This window comes from Aulonocara stuartgranti (genome assembly GCF_965226115.1).
Source record: "Aulonocara stuartgranti genome assembly, chromosome: 10".
NCBI classification, from domain to species: domain Eukaryota; kingdom Metazoa; phylum Chordata; class Actinopteri; order Cichliformes; family Cichlidae; genus Aulonocara; species Aulonocara stuartgranti.
The window spans coordinates 4,406,065-4,421,574 of NC_138946.1; the positions used below are offsets into that span (position 1 = coordinate 4,406,065).

Below are 15,510 nucleotides of genomic sequence, written 5' to 3' on the forward strand. Positions count from 1 at the left end.
ATTTTTCTGTTTAACTTATTACTATTGTGCTAAATAATACTATTTCTGCTATTTTATAAGATTTGTGCCTAATATAGTATTTCTGCTAAATTACAATATTTCTGCTTTTTATACTATTTGTGCTAAAACATAGAATTTCTACTAAATGTAGTATTTATGCTTAATCATACTATTTCTGCTTTTTATGGGATTTGTGCCTAATATAGTATTTCTGCTTTTTATAGGATTTTTGCTCAAACATAGTATTTCTACTAAATGTAGTGTTTATGCTTAATCATCCTATTTCTGCTTTTTATAGGATTTGTGCTTAATATAGTATTTCTGCTAAATTATAGTATTTCTGCTTTTTATAGTATTTGTGCTAAAACATAGTATTTCTACTAAATGTAGTATTTATGCTTAATCATAGTATTTCTATATATTTCTGCCAGGTCCCCAGGCAGCCAATCCTCTGTGAGGACTGAGAAATTCAAATTTTCAAATCAGGGCCTGCACGGCTTCCCAGCCAATCATATATGTGTCCTGAGGCATTCAAATTTGCATATTGGGGCCTTCATGGCTTCTAAGCCAGCCAATCATATCTGAGGGCTGAGGAATTCAAATCCACAAATCAGGGCCTGCACGGCTTCCCAGCCAGCCAATCATATATGTGGTCTCAGGCATTCATATTTGCATATTGGGGAATTCGTGGCTTCTAAGTCAACAAGTCATCCATGTCATATATCTCTAAAAACTCACATTTTAATGATAAATTGTTAACACTGGAAGATTCCCCCATCTCTTCTGAACAAAACAGTGTAAGAATGACCGCTCTAGCCCCTACGGTTAGGAAATTATGGTCATTTGTTTGAGGGGAGTCCTCACTATGTGAAATAAACTGAAAGAAGCAGGTCTATGTCTCTGTGCTGCGTGTGTAAAAAGATGCACCTGTTTTGGCGGGAAAACGTAAACAGCCTCTCTGATTGGTGGATTCAAATTCAGCAGCTCCCAGGCTGACCTAGAAACTTAGTCCTCTCTCCCTGTGTGTGTGTGTGTGTGTGTGTGTGTGTGTGTTTAGTGGGAGAGAGAGGACCCTGCCCTTATTTGACAGCATGTCATTGTAGGATTTAAATTGAACATAGTTAGACTGGTTGACTGGATTAGAGCCTGTGTTTGTGTGTCCCTCTGTGCATTTGTGTTTCAATAAGTTATTACTATTCTGCTAAATCATAGTATTTCTGGTACTTTTCGGTACTTGTGCTAAATACAGTATTTCTGCTAAATCATACTATTTCTGCTTTTTATAGGATTTGTGCCTAACATAGTATTTCTGCTAAATTATAGTATTTCTGCTTTTTATAGGATTTGTGCCTAACATAGTATTTCTGCTAAATTATAGTATTTCTGCTTTTTATACTATTTGTTCTAAATTATAGTATTTCTGCTTTTTATAGGATTTGTGCTTAATATAGTATTTCTGCTAAATTATAGTTTTTCTTCTTTTTATAATATTTGTGCTAAAACATAGTATTTCTACTAAATGTAGTATTTATGCTTAATAATAGTATTTCTATATATTTCTGCCAGGTCCCCAGGCAGCCAATCCTCTGTGAGGACTGAGACATTCAAATTTTCAAATCAGGGCCTGCACAGTTTCCCAGCCAATCAAATAAGTGTCCTGAGGCATTCAAATTTGCATATTGGGGCCTTCGTGGCTTCTAAGCCAGCCAATCATATCTGAGGGCTGAGGAATTCAAATCCACAAATCAGGGCCTGCACGGCTTCCCAGCCAGCCAATCACATATGTGGTCTCAGGCATTCAAATTTGCATATTGGGGAATTCGTGGCTTCTAAGTCAACAAGTCATCCATGTCATATATCTCTAAAAATTCATATTTTAATATTAAATTGTCAACACTTGAAGATTCCCCCATCTCTTCTGAACAAAACGGTGTAAGAATGACCGTTCTAGCCCCTACGGTTAGGAAATTACGGTCATTTGTTTGAGGGGAGTCGTCACTATGAGAAATAGACTGCAAAAATCCTGTGTCTCTCTGTGCTGCTGCGTGTGTAAACAGATGCACCTGTTTTGGTGGGGAAAAGTGCACAGCCTCTCTGATTGGTGGATTCAAATTCAGCAGCTCCCAGGCTGACCTAGAAACTTACTTCTCTCTCCCTGTGTGTGTGTGTCTGTGTGTGACAGGGAGAGAGAGAGAGAGAGAGAGAGAGAGAGAAAGCCTTTTAATGGGATGATCTCATTGTAAGATTCAAATTCAATATATTTAGACTGGGTGACTGAATTTGATCTTGTGTGTGTGTGTCTCTGTGCATGTGTGTTTCCTTATGTGTAGATATTTGTGATTGTGTGGCTGTTATAGATTTTTTTGCTGATTTTTTTCATTTAACAAGTATAGTTGAGGGACCTTCAGCACGTTCAGCATTTTTTCAGCTGTCCATTTTGCTTTTCCAATTTTTCTGTTTAAGTTATTACTATTGTGCTAAATCATACTATTTCTGCTATTTCATAAGATTTCTGCTTAATATACTAGTTCTGCTTTTTATAGGATTTGTGCTTAATATACTATTTCTGCTTTTTTATAGGATTTGTGCTTAATATACTATTTCTGCTTTTTATAGGATTTGTGCTTAATATAGTATTTCTGCTAAATTATAGTATTTCTGCTTTTTATAGGATTTGTGCTAAAACATAGTATTTCTGCTAAATTATAGTATTTCTGCCAAATTATAATATTTGTGCTAAAACATAGTCTTAATTTAAAATTACAATATTCATAGTTCATCACAGTGTCTCTGGTAAATCACAATATTTCTGCTCTGTTGTACTATTTTTCTAAATCATAGTGTTTCTGTAATGTTTAAGTATTTTTGGCTAAATATATTCTTTTTGTTATCTTATACTATTTCTCCTAAATTCTTGTATTTTTGAGAAGTTATCATGTTTCTGGTAAGTTACAATATTTCTGCTAAATTCTGCTATGCTATTGTATTTCTGCCAAGTATTATGTTTCCTCTAAGATATTGCAGTTCTGCTAAGTTATTCCATTTTAGCAAACTTCTTTTGCTTCTGCAAAGTTTTTACAATTTCTGCAACTTTTCAGCTTTTTCAGCTACTTTTTGCATACAGCTTCAGCTTTAAGCATCCACACTGCATTTTCGCAGGAAATGCAAATTTTTCTAGTTCTTTATTATTATTATTCCGGGTGTTTCCGTACACTTTTCGCCGTAGAACTACTTCCACAATTTTCAGCCGATTTTCACCGTTCAAATTTTAAACTATTCAACTATTTTTGCTAATGCCGGCTATGACTTTTGGTATTTTTAACTATTATACTTTTTAAAATATTCCACTTTTTTCCTTTAATTTGTCCCATTGAAATGAATGGGAAACTTCAGCAATTCTGCTAAAATTTGCTTGTTTTTGAAACTTAACTACTTCCTCATACTTTCACCTAGAACAACAATTCAAATTTTAAAATGTTCACAAATTATTGGGCTATTCAGGTATGATTCAGCTTTTTCAAATCTTTAACTGTTTTACTTTTATGCCTCTTAAAGTTTTGAGTTGCAAAATTGTGATTTTTCACAAAATACATGTGTTGTTATGGTTGCTATGCTCTTGGCTTCCAGTGTGCCACTGAAGGTTTTGCAATTTTTGCTTCATGTCCGAACAACTGTTTGCTACTTGCTCAATTTTCACTCAACTTCCACAAATTATACATCAAAACGTAGGTATTTTTGCTGGCTTTCAGAAAATGTCACTATCATTGTTGTGGTATTCATAGAACTTTCGCAAATCTCCTCAGACTAACACAAGGTCAGAAAACTCTCCATATAAAGTCAATGGAGAGTTTGTTCAAAATCACCGCTGCATTTCTGGAATGAGAGGCATATTCGAATCGTCATATCTCCTTAACGAAGCAAAGTTAAGACATGAGGCTTGTCCCAGCATATCTTCAGACACTCCTGACGCTCACAATTCAAGAATTTCTTTCTCAACTATTACCGTTCTGAAATGAGTTGGACTTGTTTGAGGGTAGGAAATTCGTCCTTCGCTCAGATTTCTTCAGATTTCAAAGTCTGGAAATGAACCACTTTTTTCTCTCGTCATAACTTTTTGTTGGATTTCCACAGAGACCTGAAAATTTCCATGATTGTTCACCAAAGCCTGCTGTCTCTTACGGTGAAAGAATGATATCGATACTCCAAATAGATTTCAAGTTACAAAGCGTTGTTTGAGGGCAAGTCAAGGCAGTTTTTGCTTCGCTCTACTCAGTTATGGTGCATTAGAAGTCAAATATCTTTAATAATTCATATTTTAATGATAAATTGTAAACACTGGAAGATTCCCCCATGTCTTCTGAACAAAACGGTGTAAGAATGACCGTTCTAGCCCCTACGGTTAGGAAATTATGGTCATTTGTTTGAGGGGAGTCGTCACTATGAGAAATAGACTGCAATAATCCTGTGCCTCTCTCTGCTGCGTGTGTAAAAAGATGCACCTTTTTTGGCGGGAAAACGTAAACAGCCACTCTGATTGGTGGATTTAAATTCGGCAGCTCTCTCCCTCTGTGTGTGTGTGTGTGTGTGTGTGTGTGTGTGTGTGTGTGTGTGTGTGTGTGTGTGTGTGTGTTAGTGGGAGAGAGAGAACCCTACCCTTATTTGGCAGCATGTCATTGTAGGATTTAAATTGAATATAGTTAGACTGATTGACTGGATTAGAGCCTGTGTTTGTGTGTCCCTCTCTGCATTTCTGTTTCAATATGCCTCCATATTTGTAATTTTGTAAGTTATTGCTATTCTGCTAAATCATAGTATTTCTGGTACTTTTCGGTACTTGTGCTAAATACAGTATTTCTGCTAAATTATAGTATTTCTGCTTTATTATACTATTTGTGCTAAAACATAGTATTTCTACTAAATGTAGTATTTCTGCTTTTTATACTATTTGTGCTAAATTATAATATTTCTGCTTTTTATACTATTTGTGCTAAATTATAATATTTCTGCTTTTTATACTATTTGTGCTAAATTATAATATTTCTGCTTTTTATACTATTTGTGCTAAAACAGTATTTCTACTAAATGTAGTATTTCTGCTTTTTATACTATTTGTGCTAAATTATAATATTTCTGCTTTTTATACTATTTGTGCTAAATTATAATATTTCTGCTTTTTATACTATTTGTGCTAAATTATAATATTTCTGCTTTTTATACTATTTGTGCTAAAACATAGTATTTCTACTAAATGTAGTATTTATGCTTAATCATACTATTTCTGCTTTTTATAGGATTTGTGCTTAATATAGTATTTCTGCTAAATTATAGTATTTCTGCTTTTTATAGTATTTGTGCTAAAACATAGTATTTCTACTAAATGTAGTATTTATGCTTAATCATAGTATTTCTATATATTTCTGCCAGGTCCCCAGGCAGCCAATCCTCTGTGAGGACTTAGACATTCAAATTTTCAAATCAGGGCCTGCACGGTTTCCCAGCCAATCATATATGTGTCCTGAGGCATTCAAATTTGCATATTGGGGCCTTCATGGCTTCTAAGCCAGCCAATCATATCTGAGGGCTGAGGAATTCAAATCCACAAATCAGGGCCTGCACGGCTTCCCAGGCAGCCAATCATATATGTGGCCTCAGGCATTCAAATTTGCATATTGGGGGAATTCGTGGCTTCTAAGTCAACAAGTCATCCATGTCGTATATCTCTAAAAATTCACATTTTAATGATAAATTGTTAACACTGGAAGATTCCCCCATCTCTTCTGAACAAAACGGTGTAAGAATGACCGCTCTAGCCCCTACGGTTTGGAAATTATGGTCATTTGTTTGAGGGGAGTCCTCACTATGAGAAATAGGCTGCAATAATCCTGTGCCTCTCTCTGCTGCGTGTGTAAAAAGATGCACCTGTTTTGGCGGGAAAAAGTACACAGGCTCTCTGATTGGTGGATTCAAATTCAGCAGCTCCCAGGCTGACCTAGAAACTTACTTCTCTCTCCCTGTGCATTTTTTTGCTGATTTTTTCATTTAACAAGTATATTTGAGGGACCCTCAGCATGTTCAGCATTTTTACAGCTGTCCATTTTGCTTTTCTAATTTTTCTGTTTAACTTATTACTATTGTGCTAAATCATACTGTTTCTGCTATTTCATAAGATTTGTGCTTAATATAGTATTTCTGCTTTTAATAGGATTTGTGCTTAATATAGTATTTCTGCTTTTTATAGAATTTGTGCTTAATATAGTATTTCTGCTTTTTATAGAATTTGTGCTTAATATAGTATTTCTGCTTTTTATATGATTTGTGCTTAATATGGTATTTCTGCTAAATTATAGTATTTCTGCTTTTTATAGTATTTGTGCTAAAACATAGTATTTCTACTAAATGTAGTATTTATGCTTAATCATACTATTTCTATATATTTCTGCCAGGTCCCCAGGCAGCCAATCCTCTGTGAGGACTGAGACATTCAAATTTTCAAATCAGGGCCTGCACGGTTTCCCAGCCAATCATATAAGTGTCCTGAGGCATTCAAATTTGCATATTGGTGCCTTCATGGCTTCTAAGCCAGCCAATCATATCTGAGGGCTGAGGAATTCAAATCCACAAATCAGGGCCTGCACAGCTTCCCAGCCAGCCAATCATATATGTGGCCTCAGGCATTCAAATTTGCATATTGGGGAATTCGTGGCTTCTAAGTCAACAAGTCATCCATGTCATATAGCTCTAAAAATTCATATTGTAATGATAAATTGTCAACACTTGAAGATTCCCCCATCTCTTCTGAACAAAACGGTGTAAGAATGACCGTTCTAGCCCCTACGGTTAGGAAATTATGGTCATTTGTTTGAGGGGAGTCGTCACTATGAGAAATAGACTGCAATAATCCAGTGTCTCTCTCTGTGGTGCGTGTGTAAACAGAAGCACCCGTTTTGGTGGGGAAAAGTGCACAGCCTCTCTGATTGGTGGATTCAAATTCAGCAGCTCCCAGGCTGACCTAGAAACTTACTTCTCTCTCCCTGTGTGTGTGTGTGTGTGTGTGTCTGTGTGTGAGAGAGAGAGAGAGAGAGAGAGAGAGAGAGAGAGAGAGAGAGAGAGAGAGAGAGAGAGAGAGAGAGAGAGAGAGAAAGCCTTTTAATGGGATGATCTCATTGTAAGATTCAAATTCAATATATTTAGACTGGGTGACTGAATTTGATCTTGTGTGTGTGTCTCTCTGTGCATGTGTGTTTCCTTATGTGTAGATATTTGTGATTGTGTGGCTGTTATAGATTTTTTTTGCTGATTTTTTTCATTTAACAAGTATAGTTGAGGGACCTTCAGCACGTTCAGCATTTTTTCAGCTGTCCATTTTGCTTTTCCAATTTTTCTGTTTAAGTTATTACTATTGTGCTAAATCATACTATTTCTGCTATTTTATAAGATTTGTGCCAAATACCGTATTTCTGCCAAATATAGTATTTCTGATTAATTATAGTTTTTTCCACCAAATCATAGTACAGTATTTCTGCTTTTTATAGGGTTTGTGCTTAATATAGTATTTCTGCTAAATTATAGTATTTCTGCTTTTTATAGTATTTCTGCTAAATTATAGTATTTCTGCCAAATTATAATATTTGTGCTAAAACATAGTCTTAATTTAAAATTACAATATTCATAGTTCATCACAGTGTCTCTGGTAAATCACAATATTTCTGCTCTGTTGTACTATTTTTCTAAATCATAGTGTTTCTGTAATGTTTAAGTATTTTTGGCTAAATATATTCTTTCTGTTATCTTATACTATTTCTCCTAAATTCTTGTATTTTTGAGAAGTGTTACACCCCGGCCTAGGCAACCGGGGTGCAACGCAGGAAAATAAAAATAAGGCAAAACACACGAGAAAAAAAACTAAAGCTCTCCACCAATATCCCAAAACGAAGGTGTCTCAAACGAAAATATTAAAAAACCCATTCACAACTATTTACAGCAGACTATTTATTCACAACAAACACACCAAACTATTTACAACACGGGGGAGATCGCGACCATGACACACTGAAACACAAGGCTTAAATACATAGAAGGGGCAATCAGGGAATGGACCACAGGAGGGAAACACAGCTGGGGCAAATTAGACCTGACGAGACAGGGAAACGTAAACTGAAAACACTAAGATAACACAGACTTTCAAAGTAAAACAGGAAACACATAACAGCCACGCCAAAAGCAACACACCGACAACACCAAAACGTAACAGTTCCCCCCACCCAAAAATCAAACATTTAACACCAAGTGAAAAGTTTGATCCAGACAGACGAAGCCGATGAAGGCTGGAGCGGTCCCACTGACCCTCCAGCAGACGACGAAGGTTGGAGCAGTCCCACGGACCCTCCAGCGAAGGCGGATGAAGGCTGGAGCGGTCCCACGGACCCTCCAGCGACGACAAAGGCTGGGGCGGTCCCACGGACCCTCCCCTCAGCGAAGGCAGACGAAGCAGATGAAGGCTGGAGCGGTCCCACTGACCCTCCAGCAGACGACGAAGGCTGGAGCGGTCCCACGGACCCTCCAACGACGACAAAGGCTGGGGCGGTCCCACGGACCCACCCCTCAGCGAAGGCAGACGAAGCTGATGAAGGCTGGAGCGGTCCCACTGACCCTCCAGCAGACGACGGAGGCTGGAGCGGTCCCACGGACCCTCCAGCGAAGGCAGATGAAACCGAGGGAGGCTGGAGCGGTCCCCCTGACCCTCCAGCAGACGACGAAGGCTGGAGTGGACCTCCCTCGGACCCTCCAGCAACGGCGGACGGCCGAAGCGGCCCTCCCTCGGACCCCCCAGCGATTGGACGAGCCCCCATATGTTACACCCCGGCCTAGGCAACCGGGGTGCAACGCAGGAAAATAAAAATAAGGCAAAACACACGAGAAAAAAAACTAAAGCTCTCCACCAATATCCCAAAACGAAGGTGTCTCAAACGAAAATATTAAAAAACCCATTCACAACTATTTACAGCAGACTATTTATTTACAACAAACACACCAAACTATTTACAACACGGGGGAGATCGCGACCATGACACACTGAAACACAAGGCTTAAATACATAGAAGGGGCAATCAGGGAATGGACCACAGGAGGGAAGCACAGCTGGGGCAAATTAGACCTGACGAGACAGGGAAACGTAAACTGAAAACACTAAGATAACACAGACTTTCAAAGTAAAACAGGAAACACATAACAGCCACGCCAAAAGCAACACACCGACAACACCAAAACGTAACAGAAGTTATCATGTTTCTGGTAAGTTACAATATTTCTGCTAAATTCTGCTATGCTATTGTATTTCTGCCAAGTATTATGTTTCCTCTAAGCTATTGCAGTTCTGCTAAGTTATTCCATTTTAGCAAACTTCTTTTGCTTCTGCAAAGTTTTTACAATTTCTGCAACTTTTCAGCTTTTTCAGCTACTTTTTGCATACAGCTTCAGCTTTAAGCATCCACACTGCATTTTCGCAGGAAATGCAAATTTTTCTAGTTGTGTGGATGCTTTAAGCATCCACACTATAGAGTTCCTGTTTCTCTTTATTGTGTGGATGCTTTAAGCATCCACACTATAGAGTTCCTGTTTCTCTTTATTCTTTATTATTATTATTATTATTATTATTATTCCGGGTGTTTCCGTACACTTTTCGCCGTTAAACTACTTCCACAATTTTCAGCCGATTTTCACCGTTCAAATTTTAAACTATTCTGCTATTTTTGCTAATTTCTGCTATGATTTTTGCTATTTTTAACTATTATACTTTTTAAAATATTCCACTTTTTTCCTTTAATTTGTCCCATTGAAATGAATGGGAAACTTCAGCAATTCTGCTAAAATTTGCTTGTTTTTGAAACTTAACTACTTCCTCATATTTTCACCTAGAACAACCATTCAAACTTTAAAATGTTCACAAATTATTGGGCTATTCAGGTATGATTCAGCTTTTTCAAATCTTCTACTGTTTTACTTTTATGCCTCTTAAAGTTTTGAGTTGCAAAATTGTGATTTTTCACAAAATACATGTGTTGTTATGGTTGCTATGCTCTTGGCTTCCAGTGTGCCACTGAAGGTTTTGCAATTTTCACTTCATGTCCGAACAACTTCCTGCTACTTGCTCAATTTTCACTCAACTTCCACAAATTATACATCAAAACGTAGGTATTTTTGCTGGCTTTCAGAAAATGTCACCATCATTGTTGTGGGATTTATAGAATTTTTGCAAATCTCCTCAGACTAACACAAGGTCAGAAAACTCTCCATATAAAGTGAATGGAGAGCTTGTTCAAAATCACCGCTGGATTTCTGTAATGAGAGGCATATTCGAATCGTCATATCTCCTTAACGAAGCAAAGTTAAGACATGAGGCTTGTCCCCGAATATCTTCAGACACCCCTGACGCTCACAATTCAAGAATTTCTTTCTCACCTATTACCGTTCTGAAATGAGTTGGACTTGTTTGAGGGTAGGAAATTTGTCCTTCGCTCAGATTTCTTCAGATTTCAAACTGTGGAAATGAACCACTTTTTTCTCTCGTCATAACTTTTTGTTGGATTTCCACAGAGACCTGAAAATTTCCATGATTGTTCACCAAAGCCTGCTGTCTCTTACGGTGAAAGAATGATATCGATACTCCAAATAGATTTCGAGTTAGAAAGCGTTGTTTGAGGGCAAGTCAAGGCAGTTTTTGCTTCGCTCTACTCAGTTATGGTGCATTACAAGTCAAATATCTTTAATAATTCATATTTTAATGATAAATTGTAAACACTGGAAGATTCCCCCATCTCTTCTGAACAAAACGGTGTAAGAATGACCGCTCTAGCCCCTACGGTTTGGAAATTATGGTCATTTGTTTGAGGGGAGTCCTCACTATGAGAAATAGGCTGCAATAATCCTGTGCCTCTCTGTGCTGCGTGTGTAAAAAGAGGCACATGTTTTGGCGGGAAAACGTACACAGGCTCTCTGATTGGTGGATTCAAATTCAGCAGCTCCCAGGCTGACCTAGAAACTTACTTCTCTCTCCCTGTGCATTTTTTTGCTGATTTTTTTCATTTAACAAGTATATTTGAGGGACCCTCAGCATGTTCAGCATTTTTTCAGCTGTCCATTTTGCTTTTCCAATTTTTCTGTTTAACTTATTACTATTGTGCTAAATAATACTATTTCTGCTATTTTATAAGATTTGTGCCTAATATAGTATTTCTGCTAAATTACAATATTTCTGCTTTTTATACTATTTGTGCTAAAACATAGTATTTCTACTAAATGTAGTGTTTATGCTTAATCATCCTATTTCTGCTTTTTATGGGATTTGTGCCTAATATAGTATTTCTGCTTTTTATAGGATTTTTGCTCAAACATAGTATTTCTACTAAATGTAGTGTTTATGCTTAATCATCCTATTTCTGCTTTTTATAGGATTTGTGCTTAATATAGTATTTCTGCTAAATTATAGTATTTCTGCTTTTTATAGTATTTGTGCTAAAACATAGTATTTCTACTAAATGTAGTATTTATGCTTAATCATAGTATTTCTATATATTTCTGCCAGGTCCCCAGGCAGCCAATCCTCTGTGAGGACTGAGAAATTCAAATTTTCAAATCAAGGCCTGCACGGCTTCCCAGCCAATCATATATGTGTCCTGAGGCATTCAAATTTGCATATTGGGGCCTTCATGGCTTCTAAGCCAGCCAATCATATCTGAGGGCTGAGGAATTCAAATCCACAAATCAGGGCCTGCACGGCTTCCCAGCCAGCCAATCATATATGTGGTCTCAGGCATTCATATTTGCATATTGGGGAATTCGTGGCTTCTAAGTCAACAAGTCATCCATGTCATATATCTCTAAAAATTCACATTTTAATGATAAACTGTTAACACTGGAAGATTCCCCCATCTCTTCTGAACAAAACAGTGTAAGAATGACCGCTCTAGCCCCTACGGTTAGGAAATTATGGTCATTTGTTTGAGGGGAGTCGTCACTATGAGAAATAGGCTGCAATAATCCTGTGCCTCTCTGTGCTGCTGCGTGTGTAAAAAGATGCACCTGTTTTGGCGGGAAAACGTAAACAGCCACTCTGATTGGTGGATTTAAATTTGGCAGCTCTCTCCCTCTGTGTGTGTGTGTGTGTGTGTGTGTGTGTGTGTGTGTGTGTATGTGTGTGTGTGTGTGTGTGTGTGTGTGTGTTTAGTGGGAGAGAGAGGACCCTGCCCTTATTTGGCAGCATGTCATTGTAGGATTTAAATTGAATATAGTTAGACTGGTTGACTGGATTAGAGCCTGTGTTTGTGTGTCCCTCTGTGCATTTGTGTTTCAATAAGTTATTACTATTCTGCTAAATCATAGTATTTCTGGTACTTTTCGGTACTTGTGCTAAATACAGTATTTCTGCTAAATTATAGTATTTCTGCTTTTTATAGGATTTGTGCCTAACATAGTATTTCTGCTAAATTATAGTATTTCTGCTTTTTATAGGATTTGTGCTTAACATAGTATTTCTGCTAAATTATAGTATTTCTGCTTTTTATACTATTTGTTCTAAATTATAGTATTTCTGCTTTTTATAGTACTTTTGCTCAAACATAGTATTTCTACTAAATGTAGTGTTTATGCTTAATCATCCTATTTCTGCTTTTTATAGGATTTGTGCTTAATATAGTATTTCTGCTAAATTATAGTATTTCTGCTTTTTATAGTATTTGTGCTAAAACATAGTATTTCTACTAAATGTAGTATTTATGCTTAATCATAGTATTTCTATATATTTCTGCCAGGTCCCCAGGCAGCCAATCCTCTGTGAGGACTGAGAAATTCAAATTTTCAAATCAGGGCCTGCACGGCTTCCCAGCCAATCATATATGTGTCCTGAGGCATTCAAATTTGCATATTGGGGCCTTCATGGCTTCTAAGCCAGCCAATCATATCTGAGGGCTGAGGAATTCAAATCCACAAATCAGGGCCTGCACAGCTTCCCAGCCAGCCAATCATGTATGTGGGCTCCAGGTATTCAAATTTGCATATTGGGGAATTCGTGGCTTCTAAGTCAACAAGTCATCCATGTCATATATCTCTAAAAATTCATATTTTAATATTAAATTGTCAACACTTGAAGATTCCCCCATCTCTTCTGAACAAAACGGTGTAAGAATGACCGTTCTAGCCCCTACGGTTAGGAAATTACGGTCATTTGTTTGAGGGGAGTCGTCACTATGAGAAATAGACTGCAAAAATCCTGTGTCTCTCTGTGCTGCTGCGTGTGTAAACAGATGCACCTGTTTTGGTGGGGAAAAGTGCACAGCCTCTCTGATTGGTGGATTCAAATTCACCAGCTCCCAGGCTGACCTAGAAACTTACTTCTCTCTCCCTGTGTGTGTGTGTGTGTGTGTGTGTGTGTGTGTGTGTGTGTGTGTGTGTGTGTGTGTGTGTGACAGAGAGAGAGAGAGAGAGAGAGAGAGAAAGGCTTTTAATGGGATGATCTCATTCTAAGATTTAAATTCAATATATTTAGACTGGTTGACTGAATTGGATCTTGTGTGTGGGTCTCTCTGTGCATGTGTGTTTCCTCATGTGTACATATTTGTGATTGTGTGGCTGTAATAAATTTTTTTGCAGATTTTTGTCATTTAACAAGTATATTTGAGGGACCCTCAGCATGTTCAGCATTTTTTCAGCTGTCCATTTTGCTTTTCCAATTTTTCTGTTTAACTTATTACTATTGTGCTAAATCATACTATTTCTGCTATTTTATAAGATTTGTGCTTAATATACTATTTCTGCTTTTATAGGATTTGTGCTTAATATAGTATTTATGCTAAATGTAGTATTTATGCTTAATCATACTATTTCTGCTTTTCATAGTATTTGTGCTTAATATAGTATTTCTGCTAAATTTAGTATTTCTGATTAATTATAGTTTTTCTACTAAATCATAGTACAGTATTTCTGCTTTTTATGGGATTTGTGCTAAAACAAAGTATTTCTACTAAATGTAGTATTTGTGCTTAATCATACCATTTCTGCTTTTTATAGGATTTGTGCTTAATATAGTATTTCTGCTAAATTATAGTATTTCTGCCAAATTATAATATTTGTGCTAAAACATAGTCTCAATTTAAAATTACAATATTCATAGTTCATCACAGTGTCTCTGGTAAATCACAATATTTCTGCTCTGTTGTACTATTTTTCTAAATCATAGTGTTTCTGTAATGTTTAAGTATTTTTGGCTAAATATATTCTTTCTGTTATCTTATACTATTTCTCCTAAATTCTTGTATTTTTGAGAAGTTATCATGTTTCTGGTAAGTTACAATATTTCTGCTAAATTCTGCTATGCTATTGTATTTCTGCCAAGTATTATGTTTCCTCTAAGATATTGCAGTTCTGCTAAGTTATTCCATTTTAGCAAACTTCTTTTGCTTCTGCAAAGTTTTTACAATTTCTGCAACTTTTCAGCTTTTTCAGCTACTTTTTGCATACAGCTTCAGCTTTAAGCATCCACACTGCATTTTCGCAGGAAATGCAAATTTTTCTAGTTATTATTATTATTATTCTAGTTGCTTCCGTACACTTTTCGCCGTTAAACTACTTCCACAATTTTCAGCCGATTTTCACCGTTCAAATTTTAAACTATTCAGCTATTTTTGCTAATTCCTGCTATGATTTTTGCTATTTTTAACTATTATACTTTTTAAAATATTCCACTTTTTTCCTTTAATTTGTCCCATTGAAATGAATGGGAAACTTCAGCAATTCTGCTAAAATTTGCTTGTTTTTGAAACTTAACTACTTCCTCATATTTTCACCTAGAACAACCATTCAAACTTTAAAATGTTCACAAATTATTGGGCTATTCAGGTATGATTCAGCTTTTTCAAATCTTTTACTGTTTTACTTTTATGCCTCTTAAAGTTTTGAGTTGCAAAATTGTGATTTTTCACAAAATACATGTGTTGTTATGGTTGCTATGCTCTTGGCTTCCAGTGTGCCACTGAAGGTTTTGCAATTTTCACTTCATGTCCGAACAACTTCCTGCTACTTGCTCAATTTTCACTCAACTTCCACAAATTATACATCAAAACGTAGGTATTTTTGCTGGCTTTCAGAAAATGTCACCATCATTGTTGTGGGATTTATAGAATTTTTGCAAATCTCCTCAGACTAACACAAGGTCAGAAAACTCTCCATATAAAGTGAATGGAGAGCTTGTTCAAAATCACCGCTGGATTTCTGTAATGAGAGGCATATTCGAATCGTCATATCTCCTTAACGAAGCAAAGTTAAGACATGAGGCTTGTCCCCGAATATCTTCAGACACCCCTGACGCTCACAATTCAAGAATTTCTTTCTCACCTATTACCGTTCTGAAATGAGTTGGACTTGTTTGAGGGTAGGAAATTCGTCCTTCGCTCAGATTTCTTCAGATTTCAAACTGTGGAAATGAACCACTTTTTTCTCTCGTCATAACTTTTTGTTGGA

General features: G+C 36.6%; 1 protein-coding gene across 1 annotated transcript in view; it reads left to right on the plus strand.

Annotated features, from left to right (window-relative positions):
• LOC309715617 (uncharacterized protein) overlaps positions 1-9,267 on the plus strand; it is a gene marked incomplete at its 5' end in the record, with an annotated part of 34,071 nt that extends 24,804 nt beyond the window's left edge. Inside the window, one exon of the mRNA XM_082548860.1 lies at positions 8,380-9,267. Within this exon, the coding sequence (XP_082404986.1) occupies positions 8,380-8,868 (489 nt within the window). The 3' untranslated portion in view covers positions 8,869-9,267. The remainder of the gene's footprint in view (positions 1-8,379) is intronic.
• Positions 9,268-15,510: the final 6,243 nt, after the last annotated feature.